The sequence below is a fragment of the Myiozetetes cayanensis genome, unplaced genomic scaffold, assembly GCF_022539395.1.
Source record: "Myiozetetes cayanensis isolate MyiCay16 unplaced genomic scaffold, myiCay2020 scf32, whole genome shotgun sequence".
Taxonomy (NCBI): Eukaryota; Metazoa; Chordata; class Aves; order Passeriformes; family Tyrannidae; genus Myiozetetes; species Myiozetetes cayanensis.
The window spans coordinates 1,405,096-1,421,998 of record NW_026087544.1 but is presented as its reverse complement, the minus strand read 5'-3'; the positions used below and the strand labels follow the sequence as shown (position 1 = coordinate 1,421,998).

Genomic DNA, 16,903 nt, shown 5'->3' with positions numbered 1-16,903 from the left:
GTCTGTCCTTGCCCAGGCGGGTGTTGGGGTGAGTGGGGAGGGGGTGCTGGAGGGGATGGGTCCCCCATGCCCAGCGCAGGGCTCACCCCTTCCCACTGCCCCCAGCTCTCCACGCCTGACAAAGTCCTCATCCCTGAGCGGTACGTTGAGCTGGAGCCCGAATCACCCCTCAGCCCCGAGGAGATGAAGGAGAAGCAGAAGAAGGTGGAAAGGATCAAGACCCTCATTGCCAAATCCAGGTGGGGCTGCAGTGCCCGTGCCAGCCATCCCAGGACAGGGGGGAACCCTTCCCTGGCCATCCCGAGGGGCCTGGCACGGGTGCTGACTCCGGGTGCTCCACACAGCCTGCAGAACGTGATCCCCCTGGGCGAGGGGGAGGTGGACACCCCCCAGGACCCCGAGACGCAGCTGCAGGAGCAGGAGAAGAGGATCGAGATCTCGTGCGCTCTGGCTGCCGAGGCCTCGCGCCGCGGCCGCATGCTCTCGGGTGAGGGACGGGGGCTGGGGGACCCCCACCTGCCGGCTGGGCAGCAGGGGTGAGGCCAGGGCAGGTTGGGCACGCTGGGTGCTGGTTTGGCAGCAAGAGCAAGGAGTCAGTGCGGGCAGGAGAGGGGTCAGTGCTGTGTTGGTCCTGGGCAGGGCATCCCTGCACAGTGGGAGAGCCAACAGCTCCCGGGCCCTGCCCACCATGCCTGGGGCTGCCTTCCCCTGAGATCCCCGGGGTGGAGCAGCTATTCCAGCAGGGAACAGCTTCCAGCATCTCGCTGGGAGTGTTTGCAGGGGTGGGAGTGCCTGGCTGGGTGGGCATGAGGTGATGCACCCTGGCTGAGCGAGCGTGGTGGCACCCCATGCCCAGGGGATTGTGGTGACACCCCATGCCCTGGGGATTGTGGTGACACCCCATGCCCTGGGGGTTGTGGTGGCATGCCACGCCCAGGTCAGCGCAGTGACATCCAGGTCAGCATGTTGTATGCTGTACCGGGGCGATGGTGGTGTCACGCCATGCCGTGTCCATGAGGAGCCCTGCAGGGAGCTCACGTGTGGCTGTTTGTCCTGCCCGCGCTTGCTTCCCCCCTACCTGCCTGCCTGCCTGCCTGCCTTCCTTCTTCCTTCCCTTTTCCCGTCCCTTTCCTCCCCGCTAACCCCTCGCTGGGTGCCCTCCCCGCTGCCGCAGCCCGCGTTCTTCACGCCCTTCTCCCATTTCTGTTTCCAGCTCAGTGCGCTACCCCCAGCCCTCCCACCTCCCCAGCCTCCCCGACTCCACCGACCAACCCCCTCTCGGCCGAAACGCCCCGGGGCGCCGACAACAGCCATTTAATGCGCGTGTGAGCCATGACCGTAAGCACCTCTTCTCTCCTACCGCATCCCATGCCAGCCCCTCTCCAGCCCGGGGGGCCGGGCGGGGGTGTCCCTTCTGCGCCCCACGCCCAACCATCGCTGCTTGCTCCAGCTAACAAACATCCCCTGAGCCACGTCAGCCCCGTCTCCTCCATGGACCAACACGAGTGTCCCCCACGGCGCTGGGGGTCAGCCCAGGGTGGGCACGGGGGGCTCAGCAGGCTGCCGTGGGCAGGGGGGCCACGCAGGGAGGAAAGGGCAGGGGGGTCTCTGGGATTCACCTGCCTGGCGTGAAATTGGTGGCTGCAAACTGGGGACACACACACACACAGTGTCCCCCTGCTTGGGTGGAGGTTCCCCCAGGGGAGCCAGGGGCACAGAAGCCAAATCTGGGCCAGGTTTTCCTGCGCAGGGCAGGCAGGGGGCCGTGGGGTGGGCGCAGGGGCTGCCTCTCCATCGCCCACCACCCCGCTCAGCCCTGCTCTCCCGCCCCTCCAGCTCAAGCCCTGGCTGCTGCCGGCGCCGTCAAGTTCCACGGGGCCACGTTTTAGCCCCCCCCGACATGACACCGAACCTCTCGCCATCGTTTTCGGTTCTCCTGGACCCCCCTCCCTCTCTCCGACGGCGAGACCACCCGGCACGGGGGATGCAGCACCGACAGCACCGGCTGCTCTGCCCCAGCCCAAGGAGACGTGCGGGTGCTGGAGGTGGTCCCCTTGGAGCCCCCGGGCTGTCAGCGGACACAGGGACAGATCCACCGTGTCCTGGCCCGCGTGGGCAGCCGGGCAGGGACAGCTGTGACAGCGGCCACTGGCACAGTGGGCACCTCCCTGCCAGGGCATCCCTGGGGAGCGTTGGGACTCCTGGGACGCCTCCTGAAGGTCTGTGAAGGGGCTCTCTGGGTGGAGACCAGCCAGTCCCCACCACGGGTGGTGCTTCCACCAGACTTGGATGGTCCATCCGAGCTCCTCGGGTGCCTCTTCCCCTCCCTGAGCCCCTGACCCTGCTTTGAGCCTGGCCTGGGCTGTCCCGTCACTCCTGGTGCTGGGGCTCGGCTGGAGGAAGAAGGAGCCGTGTGGGGAGCAGGGTGGGCGGAGGTGGGGCTGGGGGGGCACGGAGCTGCCCGGGGCAGTGCCATGTGCGGGGTCAGGCCTGGGGCACCGGAGCGCCGCTGGCACGGAGCAGGGATGGGGACATGGGACGGGAGCAGGGCAGGGACCTGGTGCCATGTGGGGTGGGGAAGCCGTGGGGTCATCAGGGAGCCCCCAGAGTGGGTGAGGAGGGTGGTGAGAAGGGGAAGGGGCCAGGCAGGAGCAGAGGGGTCACCTCGGCTGCCCCCGGCCCACCATCACCTCTGAGCCCTCCCAAAGCCTGGCCCTGTGTCTCCCCCAGACCCTTCCCCTCGCACTCCGGCCCCTTCCAGCTGTTTGGATTTTCCTGTAGCAAATTTACCCTTTGCTTTAACGTCCTGGAGGGTGGGGGAAAAAAAAGCGGGTTCTGCCTGGACAAGCAGAGTCCCTGGCAGGATGTGTGGTTGGCAGGGCTGCCCCCAGAGGGCTGGGGCTGGCAGGGAGGATGGAGCGAGGAGCTGGATACTGGATACCGTCCATCCCACAGCTACTTCCCTACTGGCTGATCCTGACCCCCCCCAGGACCCCTGCACCCTTTCTGCCCTCCATGCACCCCATCTTAGCAATACTGTAGGACCCCCCAGAGCCCTGAATCCCCCTCCTGAGCCTCCCTCAGCCCTCTTAGCTCATAAAGCTGGCCCTTTATTTTGCTATTACATGCCTTAATATATGTTTTATGGAAATTCTACATTTATAATATATATCTATATTTGTTTTTCTCTTCTTTCCTGGAAGGAACTGTTTGTGCCGAGCTCTCTCTCCGCGGGGTTGTTGGCATCAGCCCTGCCCATGAGTTACAAAAGCAGATTCTTTGCCAATTTATCAGAGGGGAAAAGAAAAAAAAAAAAAAGGAAAAAAAAAAAGAAAAAAACCTATTTAAAATATATATATTTTTTCTGCTTTTATTAAAAGCAAATTTATTTAAAATAAAATATACAGAGACTGTAAGTTTTAAGAGATGATGTTTATTTCCCTACCCTGAGCACAGCAGGGGATGACCAGGGTGGGCTCCCCAACTTGTGTAACTGGGGCAGACCCCCCTTACACGGGCTGTGGGGACACCATAGGGACACATTGGGGTGGCTGTGGCCAACATAGGCCCACAGGCAGCAATTTTTCCCATCTGCAGGGAGCAGAGAGGATGAGGAGCATCCCAGTGCTCCTGTCCTGTTGCTCCTAGAGCCATCAGAGACAGGTGACCGTGTCTGAGCTGTCCCCAAGCTGTGTCCCCAAGGTGCCCTATGGGCTGCCCTTGGGGCCCAGCTGTGGTTTTTTTTGTTTTGTTTTGGTTTTGTTTTGTTTTTAAAAAAAAAAAGAAAAAACAACCTTAATTAATTTTATTTTGGTTATTATTTTTCATAACACTTCATATACCAGTGACTTGTAATCGAGAAAGGATTTGCATCGGGAGGGAAATCTATTTATGCACTGGGGAGGGTGGGATGGGAGGTGATTGTTTTCTGGGGTATTTTGCTAGTGTTAGAGAAATAAAAGTATCTATGAAATGACAACATTTGCATGTCTTTTGTCTAGTGATGACCTTGGATGTTGGTTTTAATATTAGAGTGAAGAAACAGCAGATGAATGGCAGTGGGGAAGGGGCTCCCCCAGCCCATGGCTCTCTCCAGAGGCACCTTCCCCTCCCTCTCCCTGTTTTTGGGGTTCATTTTCCCCAGTGGAGTTTATTCTGAGCTGTAGCTGGTTCTTGTGCAGGAATAAAACACCTTTTTGTGCAGCACCAAGGGATAAAAAGGGAGCTGGTCTGGGCAGAGCTGGAGCTGCTTCGAGGGTGGTGGGCACGGAGGGCCCCAGGGGTGGCTCGAGGGTGACATGTGCCATGAAGGGACCCCACAACCAGCAGGTCTGGTTGAGCTGTTATTCCCCAGCAGGGGATGTGCCAGCCCCAGGACTCTCCTTTCCCGTGGAGCAGCCTGGGTGTGAGTTGGGAATCTCGAGGATGCCGCAGGGACCTGCGTGGCTCTCGCTGTCCCCCGCCTGCCACGGGGACACCCCACAGGAGCCACCTGCCCCCTGTTCTGTCCCTATTTCAGGGGTGTCTCCAGGCAGGGCCCATCCCGAGCAGCTGGGGCAGGGGAGGGCAGGACCAGCAGGGTGCAGTGGCCACCGGTGCCCCCCGGGGCAGGTGCTGTGCCAGCGGGGCGGGCGCTGCCGGGGCCGTTAATGATTTGCAGGATGACGTGGGGACTGCAGGGACTAAAGGGCTTTTCCAAGGGTCACCGTGGAGGCAGGGCCACCCTCGCCCGGCCTCACCCGGCACCGGCACCGGCAAGATGGTGTCTCTGACCGACTTCCAGCGTAAGTGGGCACGGGGGGGACCCGTGGGTGATGCCCATCCCTTGTGGGGACCAAGGGCACACCAGGGGGGTGCCTGGCAGCTCCATGTCAGGGCTGGAAAGCTGCTGGCTGGGGTGGTTGGGGCAGGGAGGGGTGTAATGGCAAGGGGGATGTGGGGACCAGCACTGGGGAGGTGCCTGGATCATCTGGAGATCGGCTCCATCCTCCCCTGTCACTGCCTGCACTGGCACCTTCGTGCCACTGCTCAGGAAAAGGCTGGAGATGGCCCTTCCAATTTATTTTTTCCATTCTTTTCCCAGAAGCCCTCAGGGATTTCTAGGGCACCAACAGCCTCCCCAAGGCCTCGGCAGGTGCAAAGGCTGTTTCTAAGCTTTGGAGACAAATCCAAGAGTATTTCTGGGAGGGAATGGGACAGGGAGGTGCTGAAGGGAGTGACCACGACCTGATATGGGACCTGAGGTGTGGAACCGAGCGCTTGTCTCAGCCCTCCCATCTTCCACAGGGATTGGAGTGGGACTGGTTGGCTTTGGCCTCTTCTTCCTCCTTTTTGGGGTGCTCCTGTACTTTGACTCGGTGCTCCTGGCCTTTGGGAACGTGAGTAAGGCGGGACTGGGGCTCCCCACGGCCAGCACTGACACCCAGGGTGGAGCAAAGAGCTTCTCTGACCCACTCCCCTTCCTCCTTCCTCCCAGATCCTCTTCCTCTCTGGCTTGGTCTTCATCATCGGCTTCAGGAGGACCTTCACCTTCTTCTTCCAGCGGCCCAAGCTGAAGGGCACCAGCTTCTTCTTCGGGGGGCTGATCGTGGTGCTCATGCGGTGGCCGATCCTGGGGATGCTGCTGGAGGGCTACGGCTTCATCACCCTCTTCAGGTGTGTCCCACAGCACCCACCCTGCCCTGGGGGCAGAGTGGAGCCAGGTGATCCCCCTGGGAGCTTAACCAGGACTTTTGTGTCGACACAGGAGCTTTTTCCCGGTGGCTTTCGGGTTTCTGGGCTCGCTGGTAAACATCCCCCTGCTGAGCCAGGTGAGCAGGGCTGGTGTGCCCCCCGGGCTCTGCAGAGCTGGGGTGGGATCAGTCCCCATCCTGCAGTTGGGATCAGACAGAGGAGGTCACCGCAGCCTCCCCACAGCCCCCTGAGGCTGCACGGGTGGATTTTCCTGCTGATCCGGGTCTGTCCCTGTTGCAGCTCTTGCAGAAGGTGGGAGACAGCGGCTCCATGGTGTGACCTGACCTGGGACAGGCCGAGTGGCTGAGATGGGACGCTGTGAGTGAGCCCTGGGTCCTGCTGTCCCTGGGGTTGCCTTTCTCTGCCCTGGGACCCTCTGTGCTGTCAGGAGTGACCCCACAGTGGGGATGGTGCCTCCCTGTGCCCTGGAGCTCCCGGGAGCAGCTCCGGGGACCCAGCGCTGTGCCAGGCAGGATTCTGGAACTATTGCACTTATTTAATGCTTTTTGTCTTCCCCCGGTGAGAGATTTAATAAAAAACGTGTCTGAGACCGAGCTCAGACTGGGCTCCTTTCCTGAGGCTCCAACTCTGGCACCTCTTGGTGCCACCAAAGAGGCATCACGGCCATGGCTGGGGGTGGCACAAGGACCTTCCCATGACCATGACTGGAGGTGGCACAGGGACTTTCTCATGGATGGAGGTGGCACAGGGATCTTCTCATGGCTGGAGGTGGCACAGGGCCATTCCCATGACCATGACTGGGGGTGGCACAGGGACCCTCTTGTGGCTGTGGCCTCCCCCCCCACCCTGGCCACCAGCCCCAGGCAGCTGGGGCAGCCCTGGCACGCAGGCAGGGGCTGTGGCACTGCCTTCCCACGCATCCCATGGGGATGAGGCTGCTCCGGGAGCCACGGGGAGAGGGCGGGTGGGGGGTTAGGAAAACACCCATTAAACCACATTAACATTCCCTGACCTGATCGGAGCAGAGTAAATCACCCCAGTCAGACTCAGCCACCATGAAACAGCAAATGACATCTGGGGTCATTAATTAATGAGGGATGCTGGGCTGGGAGGGGGCCTGGAGCAAACCCTCAGTGTTCCAGAGCCAGGACTCATGGTTCCCTCTGAACCGGTCCCTGTGGGATGAGCTGGTCCTGCAGGATGGAGATGGTGGGATTTACAGCACTGCTGGGCACTGGGGCAGCTCTGCCAGAGCAACACCTTCCAGCACCTGATGCCTGCCCAGGCCCAGGTACCAGGTGCTTTCATCCCCACTTGAGGAGGACCCACACTGCTGGATACTCTGTGGGATGAGCATCCCACGGTGTGAGGTGCCAGCTGCCCACCCAGAGGTATCTCACTGACACCAGGGACAACTTCACGGCAGGAGGGATGCTGAGGGCAGTGCTGAGCTCTCCCAGCCGCCCCTCAGATGATTTTAAAGGAGTTCTTTTGTCCAGGCTGCAGCAACTCCTCGGTCCAGGAGCGCAGCCAGCACTGATGGAGAACTGGTTGGATAACTCCGTGTGATCAGAGAGCGGCTGAACAGAGCCCAGCCAGGCTTCCCTGAGCACCTGGGGAAGCTGGGTGCAAGCAGCAGTTTAATTAAACCACAGCAATCACATCAAAGCCGGTCCCTGCACAGAAACCCTTCTTCACTTGCAGGAATTAATTAACGAGCTGGAGTTAAACCCGTTCCCTGCGAGGCCTCCCGGAGCTGGTGGCTGTGCTGGTTGTCCCTCGGCAGGTACAGCCCTCCTGCCCAGGGGTGCAGGGGGTTGGCACCAGGTGAAAGCAGAGCTGGGGAGGTTCAGGTGATGTGGGGTAACTCATTTGGGCACTCAAATGCCACTCCAAAGCCGGGCTGAGCCCTGGGCTGCAGAAGGTGAGCTCCCAGCAAGTATAAACAGGAGCAGAGCTCCTCAAGCACCCACGGCTGCTTTATGTGCCTGGGAGGGCTGGTTAGGAGAAACGGATCCCTGGCTTTGGGAAGTGGATCCCTGGCTTTGGGAAGTAGGTCTTTACTCGGATTGCAGCAGAAGGCTCTTGAAAAGGGGAGAATGAGCTTCATGGCAGGAACGTGGTGCGGGTAAGTGAGGGCTGCAGCCTCCCCAGTGCCTTTATCCTATTCCTATCTTTGCTCTGCCCCAGCTGAGAATTCCCACTTGGGCTCCACAGCAACTTTTCCTGGTCAAGCTTCATCTTCAGGCCTTCAGCAGAGGAAAGAGGAACAGTCCTTGAGGCACCACGTGCAGAAGAAGGTGGTTCCCACTCTTTAGTGCCCCATCCCCATGGCACATGCCCAGGTGCTGTAAAGTGCCATCCCTTCACCCTGCTGGGAAAATCAAGCCAGGATGGGGCATCTTCCCTGGGTGGCACTGAGGGATCATGGAATCCCAGAATGGTTTGGAAGGGACCTTAAAGCTCATCCAGTGCCACCCCCTGCCACGGGCAGGGACACCTTCCACCAGCCCAGGTTGCTCCAAGCCCCGTCCAACCTGGCCTTGGACACTTCCAAGGATGGGGCAGCCACAGCTTTTCCAGGCTCTGAGGAACCCCAGGGAATGGCTGTGAGCTCCCTCAGCCTGAAGCTGGAGCTGCTCTCCTGAAGTTCATTGCAGGGAATGTTTTCCCTGTGGCTCAGTAAATCCCTGCTTTGCTGTGCCAGAGCAGTTCTGGTTTCAAGCAAAGGCTTTGGGTTTGCCCTGGCTCTGCTGACGTCAGTGCTGAATTCCCCCAGTGCTGCTGCCATCCAGAGCCTCCTCTAAGCCCTTCCCAAGAGCTGCTTTCATGCTGGAGCTTTTTGGTCACCGGGAATAAGGATCCTCACAAGCCCCGGGTGTTTTTACTACCAACAAACTCAGGGACTAGGAGAGCGAGTAAAATGCGTGGGAAGGCCAGAAATGTGCCTCCTTTTTTGTGCTGCTTTAAAGGATCCCTCAAGAAATAAAAGCTGTTCCACTGAAACTTCCTAATGATTCCATTTCGAGAGGGAAGTACTTAATATCTCAGATTTTATTTTAGGAAAAGCAATTGCTCAGCCCAACATGAGAGAGGAACAAATTTATCTGGCAGGAAAGCAATTGTTTCTCTCTGGAAAGCGTTTTCCTTCAATTCTCTCAATCACTTGACTCCTTGAAAGCAGACAGGGAAATGACTGAAGAGTATTCCCCTGCTATTTCCAGATGAGCTGCTCTTTATTGGATCTGTAATTAGATAAAATCCCATGCTTTTGGAGCAAACTGCAGCAGGTTTCCCACAGCAGCAGCACACGGATCAAGTGGGGTGATTGCAGCCTTTCCCTGATGCTCTGGCACCTTCTGTCATTGCAAATTCAGGTTAAGTGATGTTTTGAGGCTGTGTGGGAAGAGCTGAGCATCTTCCCTGCAGGTCTGGGTCACCTGAAGGGCTGAGAATAAGACCAGCATGGTCCCAGGGCTGGCTGATGTCCTGTATCCATCCCTGTGGCTGTCCTTCCCGTGCCTCTGTTCCTCTGAGCCTGGGCACAAAAGCACCTTTGTAGGTTATTTAAAGCCTCTCATCAGGTCTTTCCCCCGCTGCTCCAGCTGCTCATCCTTGCTCAGTGCTGGCAGAGGTGACTGGAAAATGCCTTGTGGGGTTTTCCTTGCACGGGAAACGTGTCCTGTGCTGGAACATCCTTGAGCTGGGAGCAAGGACAGCTGACCTCAGGGCTGGCACTGGCCACTGCAAGGCACCAGCCCTCAGCTCTCTGATGGCTTTGGGTAAGTTGGTTCTGCCTGTTTTCCCTTGGTTTGCCTTCCCACGGGGTTGTGGTGCCATTCCCTTGGCAGGGCAGGGTCGTTTCCCACTGGGACCTGTGCCTGGGGGTGTCTCCCCTTCCCAGCTGTGTCCTGCTCTGGATGTCCCACGGGAGAGGAGTCAGCCCTGCCCAGAGCACCCAACACCCCTCAGGGCTCCTGACAACGTGGCCCTGGGGCAGAGAGGGGCTGGAAAGCCCCACGGCCCCACATCCTGGGACCACCTTCCCTGCTGACGTGGCCCCTTCCCTTGGACGGGCTGTCCTTGGGGGAGCGGGGCTTGGCAGGGCCCGTGGGATGCCCGGCAAGGGGATTTATGTCCGGTGGCTCCCTGCCAGGCTCTCTCACGTCGCTGTGGCTCCCGGGCTGGGCCGCTGCCTCCTGACCTCTGCACCCCCCTGCAACCTGTGCCGGGGCACGAGGCTGCCCCGCTGACGCAGGGCCGGGGGGCCGGCGTGGGAAAAGACGTCAGGGCTGGGGGAGCGGGGTGGGACCCGCGGGGCTGAGCCCTCGGTGTCTGCCAGGGTCAGCCATCCCCTGGCAGCCAGAATCCCACAGGGGAGGGAGGTGTTTAAGCCCCGGGCTGGGGGGAAGATGTTTGTTGCTCGTGGGGTGTTGTCCTCAGCCCCGCTCCAGCGCAGGGACGGTGGTGCCCTAAACAAATCCCATCCTCCACAGGAGGGGGATTGTGCAGCTGGGGGTCTTGGGGAAGGGGCAAGGCTGTGGTCAGGTTCCTTCCAAGAATGTTTTTTATTGCCTTTGCGGTCATTTCCCACCAACATTCCTCGAGGCCAAGCCCTGGGCTGGGAGCCATGGGGCTGATCCAGCCCCCACTGCCCTGGACTGGGCACTGCCAGGGGGGAGACACAACCTGGGAGCCAGGGATGAACCTGGTATGAGGGAGTCCCCACACTGAGGGTTTTAGAGCAGCATCTCCCTTCCAAGACACAGGGCAGGGCTGGGCTTGCCCCTTGATTTAATACCCCATGTAACAACTGCAATGAGTTCTGCTGTTCTCTGCCCCAGGCTCTGCTCTCTCGCTGGGAGGGTTCCCCTCGTTGTGCTGGGAGGGCACAGAGGGCTGTGGATCTGCAGTTGGTGTCTCCATGGCCTGGAGGGCTGTGACTGAGTGTCCTTTGAGTGTCCTTTGCCATTTCTGCCCCTCAGGCCTTTGGGGAAAACCCCATTATTCCTCTGTACAGTGGGACATCTCCCTGGCCAGACTGTCCCAGCTGGCACCAGCGGGTACCTGTGCCCTGGCAGTGATGGCTGGGTGCTGACAGGGAGCAATCAACCACAAGGAATGTGGGTTCAGGGCTCCCAGCTCTGTACAGCACCCCCTGCCAGCTCTTCCCACCAGGCACGGGTGTTGCTCCTGGATGTGCCACCCTCGGCAGGGAGTGTCACAGCCAGCATCCAGCCACCTGCCCGTGGGATTCCCAGCCCTCCCCCAGCCAGGGGAGGAGGAACCCGCAGGGATGCAGAATCCCGGGCTATAAAAGCATCGTCCCCTCTGGGATGGGAAGGAGCTGCTGGCACGGCAGGAGGCTGCTCTGGAGGACAGGATGGCAGTGGGACACAGCAGAAGGGTGCAGCAGTACCTGCTGGTCTTGGCCCTGACCTGGGGTGCCAGCTTTGCCCCCTCGCCAGCCCAGGCTCTGCAGAGGTAGCAGGAGCGTGTGTGGCACACACGGTGCTGGGTCCTGCTGTGTCCCCTCTTTTCTGGGGGCTGGGGCTGAGGGTGAGGGGCTCTCCTGCTTCAGCCACACTGGAAACTCCTTCCTCCTCCTCCTCTGCTGCTCTGCACCTGCTCTTCCTCGCTCCTCTCCCTCTCTCCCCTCGAGCACCGCGTGGTTAATGGCTGGACTCGATGATCCCGGAGGTATCTTCCAACCTAAATAATTCTACGGCTCGGGAGCCTCCCCATCCCAAATAACCAGGGATGCCAGGGGCCGGTGGGTTCCTCCTGCAGCCCCCACCCTCCGTGGGGTCCCTGCCCTGGGTGGGCTGGGGCGCATCGGCCCCGTGCGGGCGCGGTGGGAGCGGAGCCCACCGGGGTGCTGCGGGGAGCTGCTGCCATCTAGAGCCACCCGTCTGGAGCTCCCGAGGCGGGAATGCCGGGATGGGGGTGGCAGGGAGCTGGGGAGGGGGGATGTGTGCTCCTTGAGCCCTCCAGCCCCGTCGTGGCCCCGCAGGATCGCGCTGCGGAGGATGCCCTCCATCCGCCAGACGCTGCAGGAGATGGGGGTGAAGGTGTGGGAGGTGTTCCCGGAGCTGCGCCAGGGCAGACGCGGCGCCGGGGCCGGTCCCAGGAACGGGACGGCTCCCACCCTCCTCACCAACTACCTGGACGTGAGTGTCTCCCTGCATGGGGGTTTGTCACCCCAGTGTCACCTCACGGATCCCCCCCCCCAGGGCTCGGGTCTGCCCGAGCTGTGCCCCCGGTGGTGCCCCCCATGCTGTGCCTCTTCCAGACCCAGTATTTCGGCGAGATCAGCATCGGGACCCCGGCACAGACCTTCAAGGTGGTCTTTGACACGGGCTCAGCCAACCTGTGGGTGCCGTCCTACAAGTGCTCCCCCCTCTACAGCGCCTGTGGTGAGTAGGGGGGCACAGCCAGGGTCGGGACTGACCCCCCCAACAACCCCCAGGCTCAGTGATGGTGGGCAAGTCCCTCCACCTCGGGGGCTGCTCAGGGTGGGCTGCAGTGGGGTCTGGGTTTCTGACAGACCTTTTCACTGGTGGGGGTTCTCTCTGTTGCTGCCCAGTCCCCTGGCACTGGGGCAGGGTGGGTTCATCACCACACGGGGGACATTCTGGGGGAGCAGAGACCCTCAGCCCCCTCTCTCTCACTTTCCTTGATGCACATTGTCCCCCTGCCCAGTCTCCCACAGCCGCTACGACTCCTCCAAGTCCCGGACCTACATCTCCAACGGCACCGGCTTCGCCATCCGCTACGGCACCGGCAGCGTCAAGGGCTTCCTGAGCCAGGACATCGTCATGGTGAGCGCGGCCTGGCACTCACACTGCGACCTGCTGGCTCAGCAAGGGGCTGCTCACACCTTGGGGAGGTTCTTTGGGGGGGGTTTCACACCCCCCCTTCAGCTTGCTGCAAGGACCCTCGTGCCCTTCCCCAGGTGTCAGACATTCCCATCATCCAGGTGTTCGCCGAGGCCACGGCGCTCCCCGCCTTCCCCTTCATCTTCGCCAGGTTTGACGGGGTGCTGGGGATGGGCTTCCCCAGCCAGGCCATCGACGGCATCACCCCCGTCTTCGACAGGATCCTGGCCCAGCAGATCCTCAAGGAGGACGTGTTTTCCGTCTACTACAGCCGGTGGGTCCCGCGGGGAGCAGGCGCCGGGGATGGGGGTGGGGGGGGGTTGGTTTTTAGGGCACGGGTGGCAGAACCACGTTGGCATCTTGGGATTGGGAAGGAGCCATGGCTGGGGCTGAGGGATGTTGGGTAGGAGGGATGAGCCCATGGAGGATGCCTAGAGGAGCTGGGGTGGAACAAGGCAGCACAGGAGGCAGAGCAGGGTGGAGGTTTGTCTGGAGCTGCTGGGCAGGGAGTACTGAGGGGGAGCAGAGTCACCAGCTCCGTGAGTGAGGCTGGAGCAATCTCAGCCAGGAGGGGATTTAGTTAATCTGGTGATTTTGGTTAATTTTTGGCAGAATTAAAAACAAACAAACAAACAAAAACCAAACCAAAAGACTCTATTGAAGAAAAACCTACACCAGCAGCCAAACCTCCTTTCATTTCTTGCCCCAAACTGTTATGCTCCAACAACCCTCCCCCCAGCATCCCCAAAACCAGCTGGAGCAGTGGGAAGGCCCACCCTGGCAGGGCAGGAATGCTGCCCTAGGCCCCAGACACAACAGCCTGGCATTGTGCAGTGACAGACTCTCAAACACACCCCGAAATCAGCCAGGGTGCCTCTTGACCTCAGCTAAAGGTTGCATCAAGAACAAACAAATCCTAAGGAAGAGACTGAGGTTGCCACTGGCATCTGGGTGCCACTTGGGTGCCCTGGGGACACAGCTGTCCCCTATCCACAGCCTCATGGGGCATCTCTCTCTTTGCAGAGCCTCCAAGTAAGAAGACACAGAGCACGAGCGCTCTCGATGGCACCCACTAACAGCTCCTGTGTGCCTGGGGTGGGCACAGCCCCTGCAGCCCCTGCCAGCCCCAGGCCAGCCCTGGTCCAGCTCACACACTGCAGATGCCTCGCTGGGTTCTGTCCATGTTCCTGCTCCCCTGGGGAGCCAGCACAGACCTGCTGGGAGACCCTTGCATGCAGCCCCCCCTCCTGCCCCTCTGCACTAACTCGGGGTTTCTCTGCTCCAGCTTGCTCTCCACCGCTTCTGACCGGCTCAGCAGAGCCCCGTGGCCATGGCTGGTCCCTCCTCGCTGGTTTCTCGGGGACAGCAGCCAAGGGGGAATCGCTCCACTGTGGTTTGTGCCCTAGGAATGCTCCTCTGAAACCCGGGGGGGAGATAATCCTGGGAGGCAGCGACCCAGCCTATTACACCGGGGACTTCCACTACCTGAACGTCAGCAGGAGCGGCTACTGGCAGATCAGCATGAAGGGGTGAGGGCAGGGGGATCCATGGAATCATGGAATCACTTAGGCTGGAAAGACCTCTAGGATCCTGGGGTCCAGCCATTAGCCCAGCACTGCCAAGGGTGCATCCCACGGACGTCCGTGGCTGTGGGAGGGGGCGGTGTCAGGCTGGGAGCCAGGGAAGGTGGTCCATGGAGCCAAGCTTTCACTTGGCACTGCCGGGAGATGCTTCTTCCCCGCTGGGGAGGAGAGGGGTTGGCTCCTCCAGCTTCTCTCACACACTCAGCAAGGAGCCAGGAGAGCTGGGAATGCAGAGGTGGTGGCACCGTGGGCTGATCCAACTTGGAAGGTGCCGAGGAAGAGTTTAACCCCCTTTAGTCCTGCAGGAGGAGCGTGAGGCGCTGAAACAACTCTGCTTTGTTTGACCGAAAATAAACAAACCCCTCACATGACGAAGCTTTGCTTTCCCACCGGGAAAGCTGCAGGGGAGGGTTCCTGGGGTTGCTGCACAGCCCGTGGGAGCGGCACATGCTCTGCCTGGCCACAGCTCCCTGGAGAAGATGTCACACCCCTGTGAGTGCACCTGTGGCATCACCGTGGGATATTCAGGGTCTGCCCTCCCGCTCCAGGGTGTCTGTAGGGGCTGAAATCCTGTTCTGCAAGGAAGGCTGCTCGGTGGCCGTGGACACAGGGGCCTCCTACATCACCGGCCCCGCCGGGCCCGTGTCCGTGCTCATGAAAGCCATCGGGGCAGCCGAAATGGCCGAGGGAGAGGTGAGTCCCCCCCACACCTGTACCCCGATCCCTCCCTGCCCCAGGGAATGGGCTCAGGGCCATCTCCCCCTCCCACAGTACGTGGTGGACTGTGACCAGGTGCCTCAGCTGCCCAACATCTCCTTCCACCTGGGCGGGAAGGTCTACGCGCTCAGTGGCTCAGCCTACGTCCTGCGGGTAAGCTGCACCCTCCCGCGGTGTCCTGCACCCTCCTGGCTCCCCTAGAGCAGCCAAAAGCAGCCCCAGAGTGATGCTCCTTGTTTTCCCCAAACCCTCCTGTTGGGCAGAGGTGTCCACGTGAGCCAGACCGACCTGTTGCTGCTCCCTTGGGCGGTTCTGGGGAGATTTGGGGTGAGCAGCAAAGAGCAGAGACAGGCAGGGATCCTCCCTGGAGGTTGGGCATTAGGAATAGGGTCTTCCCCCAGTGGGTGGTCAGGCACTGGAAGGGGCTCCCCAGGGCATGGCACCAAGAGTTCATGGAGTGTTTGGACAATGTTTCCAGGCCCATGGAGTGACTCCCGGGGATGGTCCCGTGCAGGGCTAAGAGTTGGACTCGATGATCCCTGGAGGTCTCTTCCAACTCAGCATATTCTGTGATTCTGTGATTTTTTTGGGCTTGTCCTGTGCAGGCCCAGGAGTTTGACTTAGATGATCCAGAGCATCCTGAGCTGGAAGGGATATTCCAGCTCAGGATCTTCTGTGATTCCATGAGGAAGGAACACTGTGTCCAAGCAGCAGGTGTGGAGCTGGGGGGTCCATCCCTCACTCGGGATCTCCCTCCTGCCACCTCCACCACCACTGGGGTCTCCTTTTTGCAGCAATCCCAGTACGGGGAGGACATCTGTGTGGTGGCTTTCTCAGGGCTGGACATCCCACCCCCAGCTGGCCCCCTCTGGATCCTGGGTGCCAGCTTCATCGGGCACTACTACACCAAATTCGACCGGCGCAACAACCGCATCGGCTTTGCCACGGCCCGCTGACCCCGGGGGGCCGGGAGAGGGTGGGGGGAACCAGCCTGCAGGGCAGGAGAACCACCAGGAGGCAGCGACTTGAAGTGCAAAAGGGAACAGCAGCTCCCTTCCAGCTCAGCCACCTCCTCTCCCTTCGCTCAAGCAACTGCAAGCCTCGCCTTCTCCCACTCCCAAACCCCCGCGCTGCTTCCCGGGAGCCTCTGCTGCCAGGGGAGGGCTGAGCCTGGCACGCATCTCCCGGGGAGTGTTCAGCCTGGGAGCCCAAGCGGGATCCTGCGTCCGGAGCTGCTCCTCCAGGGACTGTTAGGGTGATGTGCAGTAGTACAGCCAGCACACAGGGAACTGCCGCTGGCGTGGAGGGGCTCGCAGGCTGAGCAGGGACCACCTGCTACAGTCCGTGTGATTCTTTAATTGGAAGGAAAATAATCTGTGTTTTAATGATAGTTTTAGCTGGTGTTAAAACTCCTACCCCTCCCCGTGACTTTGGTATTAAACAACTTCGAGCAAGAGGACGCTGAGGGGAGGTCTGTTCTTGCAGAGGGGAGAGGTCAGGCACCTCTATGAAGGGAACTGGACAGCAAATGTTCCCCTGCCAGGACCCACCGCTGCATTTTTGTCCTTCCATTTCCTAGGAGTGCAACACCCTCCCAGCCACTGCCACAGCAGCCACCTGTAGGCAAATCAGGGTTTTTTTCCAACAGCAAACAAGCTCTTTCTGCAGGAGATGAGATGCTGTGTGGGCTTCTCAAGCCTCAACCTGCCTTCCCAGGGGGAAATCAGGACCACTGGTTGCACCCCTAGGGACAGGGACAGGGCTGGACATGGCTCTTTGGTCTATGTCCCACCAGGAAGGTGGCTCTGGCTCCGTGACTCTCTCTGTTTTCATGGCCATGCTGGTTCCAGCCAACAACCAAAGGTTTGTCTCTGCCCTGGCTGTGTGCAGAGATCCCCCTGGAGCTGCCAGCCCAGTGCCAGCTGGCCTGGAAGGAGGGACAGACCAGTGCTCCCAGCTGCAGGCTGACATTTCCAGTTCTGTGGGGAAGCTGTGGCACTTTCAGTTCCAGCCCAGCAGCTGCAAATCCAA

The 16,903-nt window shown here is 60.3% G+C and overlaps 3 protein-coding genes across 20 annotated transcripts in view; all 3 read left to right on the top strand.

The window, feature by feature from the left end:
- Positions 1–3,350, top strand: part of PLEKHA6 (pleckstrin homology domain containing A6) — a 40,309-nt gene extending 36,959 nt beyond the window's left edge. For 16 of the 18 annotated variants that reach the window (XM_050326945.1, XM_050326939.1, XM_050326944.1 and 13 more), the window contains 4 exons: positions 106–239; positions 345–487; positions 1,214–1,338; positions 1,837–3,350. In XM_050326945.1, the coding sequence (XP_050182902.1) occupies positions 106–239; positions 345–487; positions 1,214–1,329 (393 nt within the window). In that variant the 3' untranslated portion in view covers positions 1,330–1,338; positions 1,837–3,350. The remainder of the gene's footprint in view (positions 1–105; positions 240–344; positions 488–1,213; positions 1,339–1,836) is intronic. The other 2 variants (XM_050326943.1, XM_050326935.1) reach the window with 1 other exon arrangement.
- A 1,321-nt stretch (positions 3,351–4,671) lies between these two features.
- GOLT1A (golgi transport 1A) lies at positions 4,672–6,287 on the top strand. Its single transcript, XM_050326969.1, has 5 exons — positions 4,672–4,784; positions 5,287–5,378; positions 5,477–5,655; positions 5,747–5,810; positions 5,974–6,287. The coding sequence occupies exons 1-5, from the start codon at positions 4,760–4,762 to the stop codon at positions 6,010–6,012; spliced, it is 399 nt and encodes a 132-aa protein (XP_050182926.1). The 5' UTR covers positions 4,672–4,759; the 3' UTR covers positions 6,013–6,287.
- Positions 6,288–11,708: 5,421 nt separating this feature from the next.
- On the top strand, positions 11,709–16,688 carry REN (renin). Its single transcript, XM_050326974.1, has 9 exons — positions 11,709–11,864; positions 11,987–12,110; positions 12,397–12,515; positions 12,650–12,846; positions 13,596–13,604; positions 13,979–14,101; positions 14,704–14,848; positions 14,927–15,025; positions 15,667–16,688. The coding sequence occupies exons 1-9, from the start codon at positions 11,724–11,726 to the stop codon at positions 15,826–15,828; spliced, it is 1,119 nt and encodes a 372-aa protein (XP_050182931.1). The 5' UTR covers positions 11,709–11,723; the 3' UTR covers positions 15,829–16,688.
- The last annotated feature ends 215 nt before the right edge of the window (positions 16,689–16,903 follow it).

Bases quoted from the DNA above. Each gene is read 5' to 3' on its own strand.
- GOLT1A (XM_050326969.1), top strand. From the start codon at position 4,760: ATGGTGTCTCTGACCGACTTCCAGC. The intron at 4,785-5,286 runs GTAAGTGGGCAC...CATCTTCCACAG, and splicing joins GTCTCTGACCGACTTCCAGC to GGATTGGAGTGGGACTGGTT. The intron at 5,379-5,476 runs GTGAGTAAGGCG...CCTTCCTCCCAG, and splicing joins TGCTCCTGGCCTTTGGGAAC to ATCCTCTTCCTCTCTGGCTT.
- REN (XM_050326974.1), top strand. From the start codon at position 11,724: ATGCCCTCCATCCGCCAGACGCTGCAGGAGATGGGGGTGAAGGTGTGG. The intron at 11,865-11,986 runs GTGAGTGTCTCC...TGCCTCTTCCAG, and splicing joins TCCTCACCAACTACCTGGAC to ACCCAGTATTTCGGCGAGAT. The intron at 14,102-14,703 runs GTGAGGGCAGGG...CTCCCGCTCCAG, and splicing joins TGGCAGATCAGCATGAAGGG to GGTGTCTGTAGGGGCTGAAA.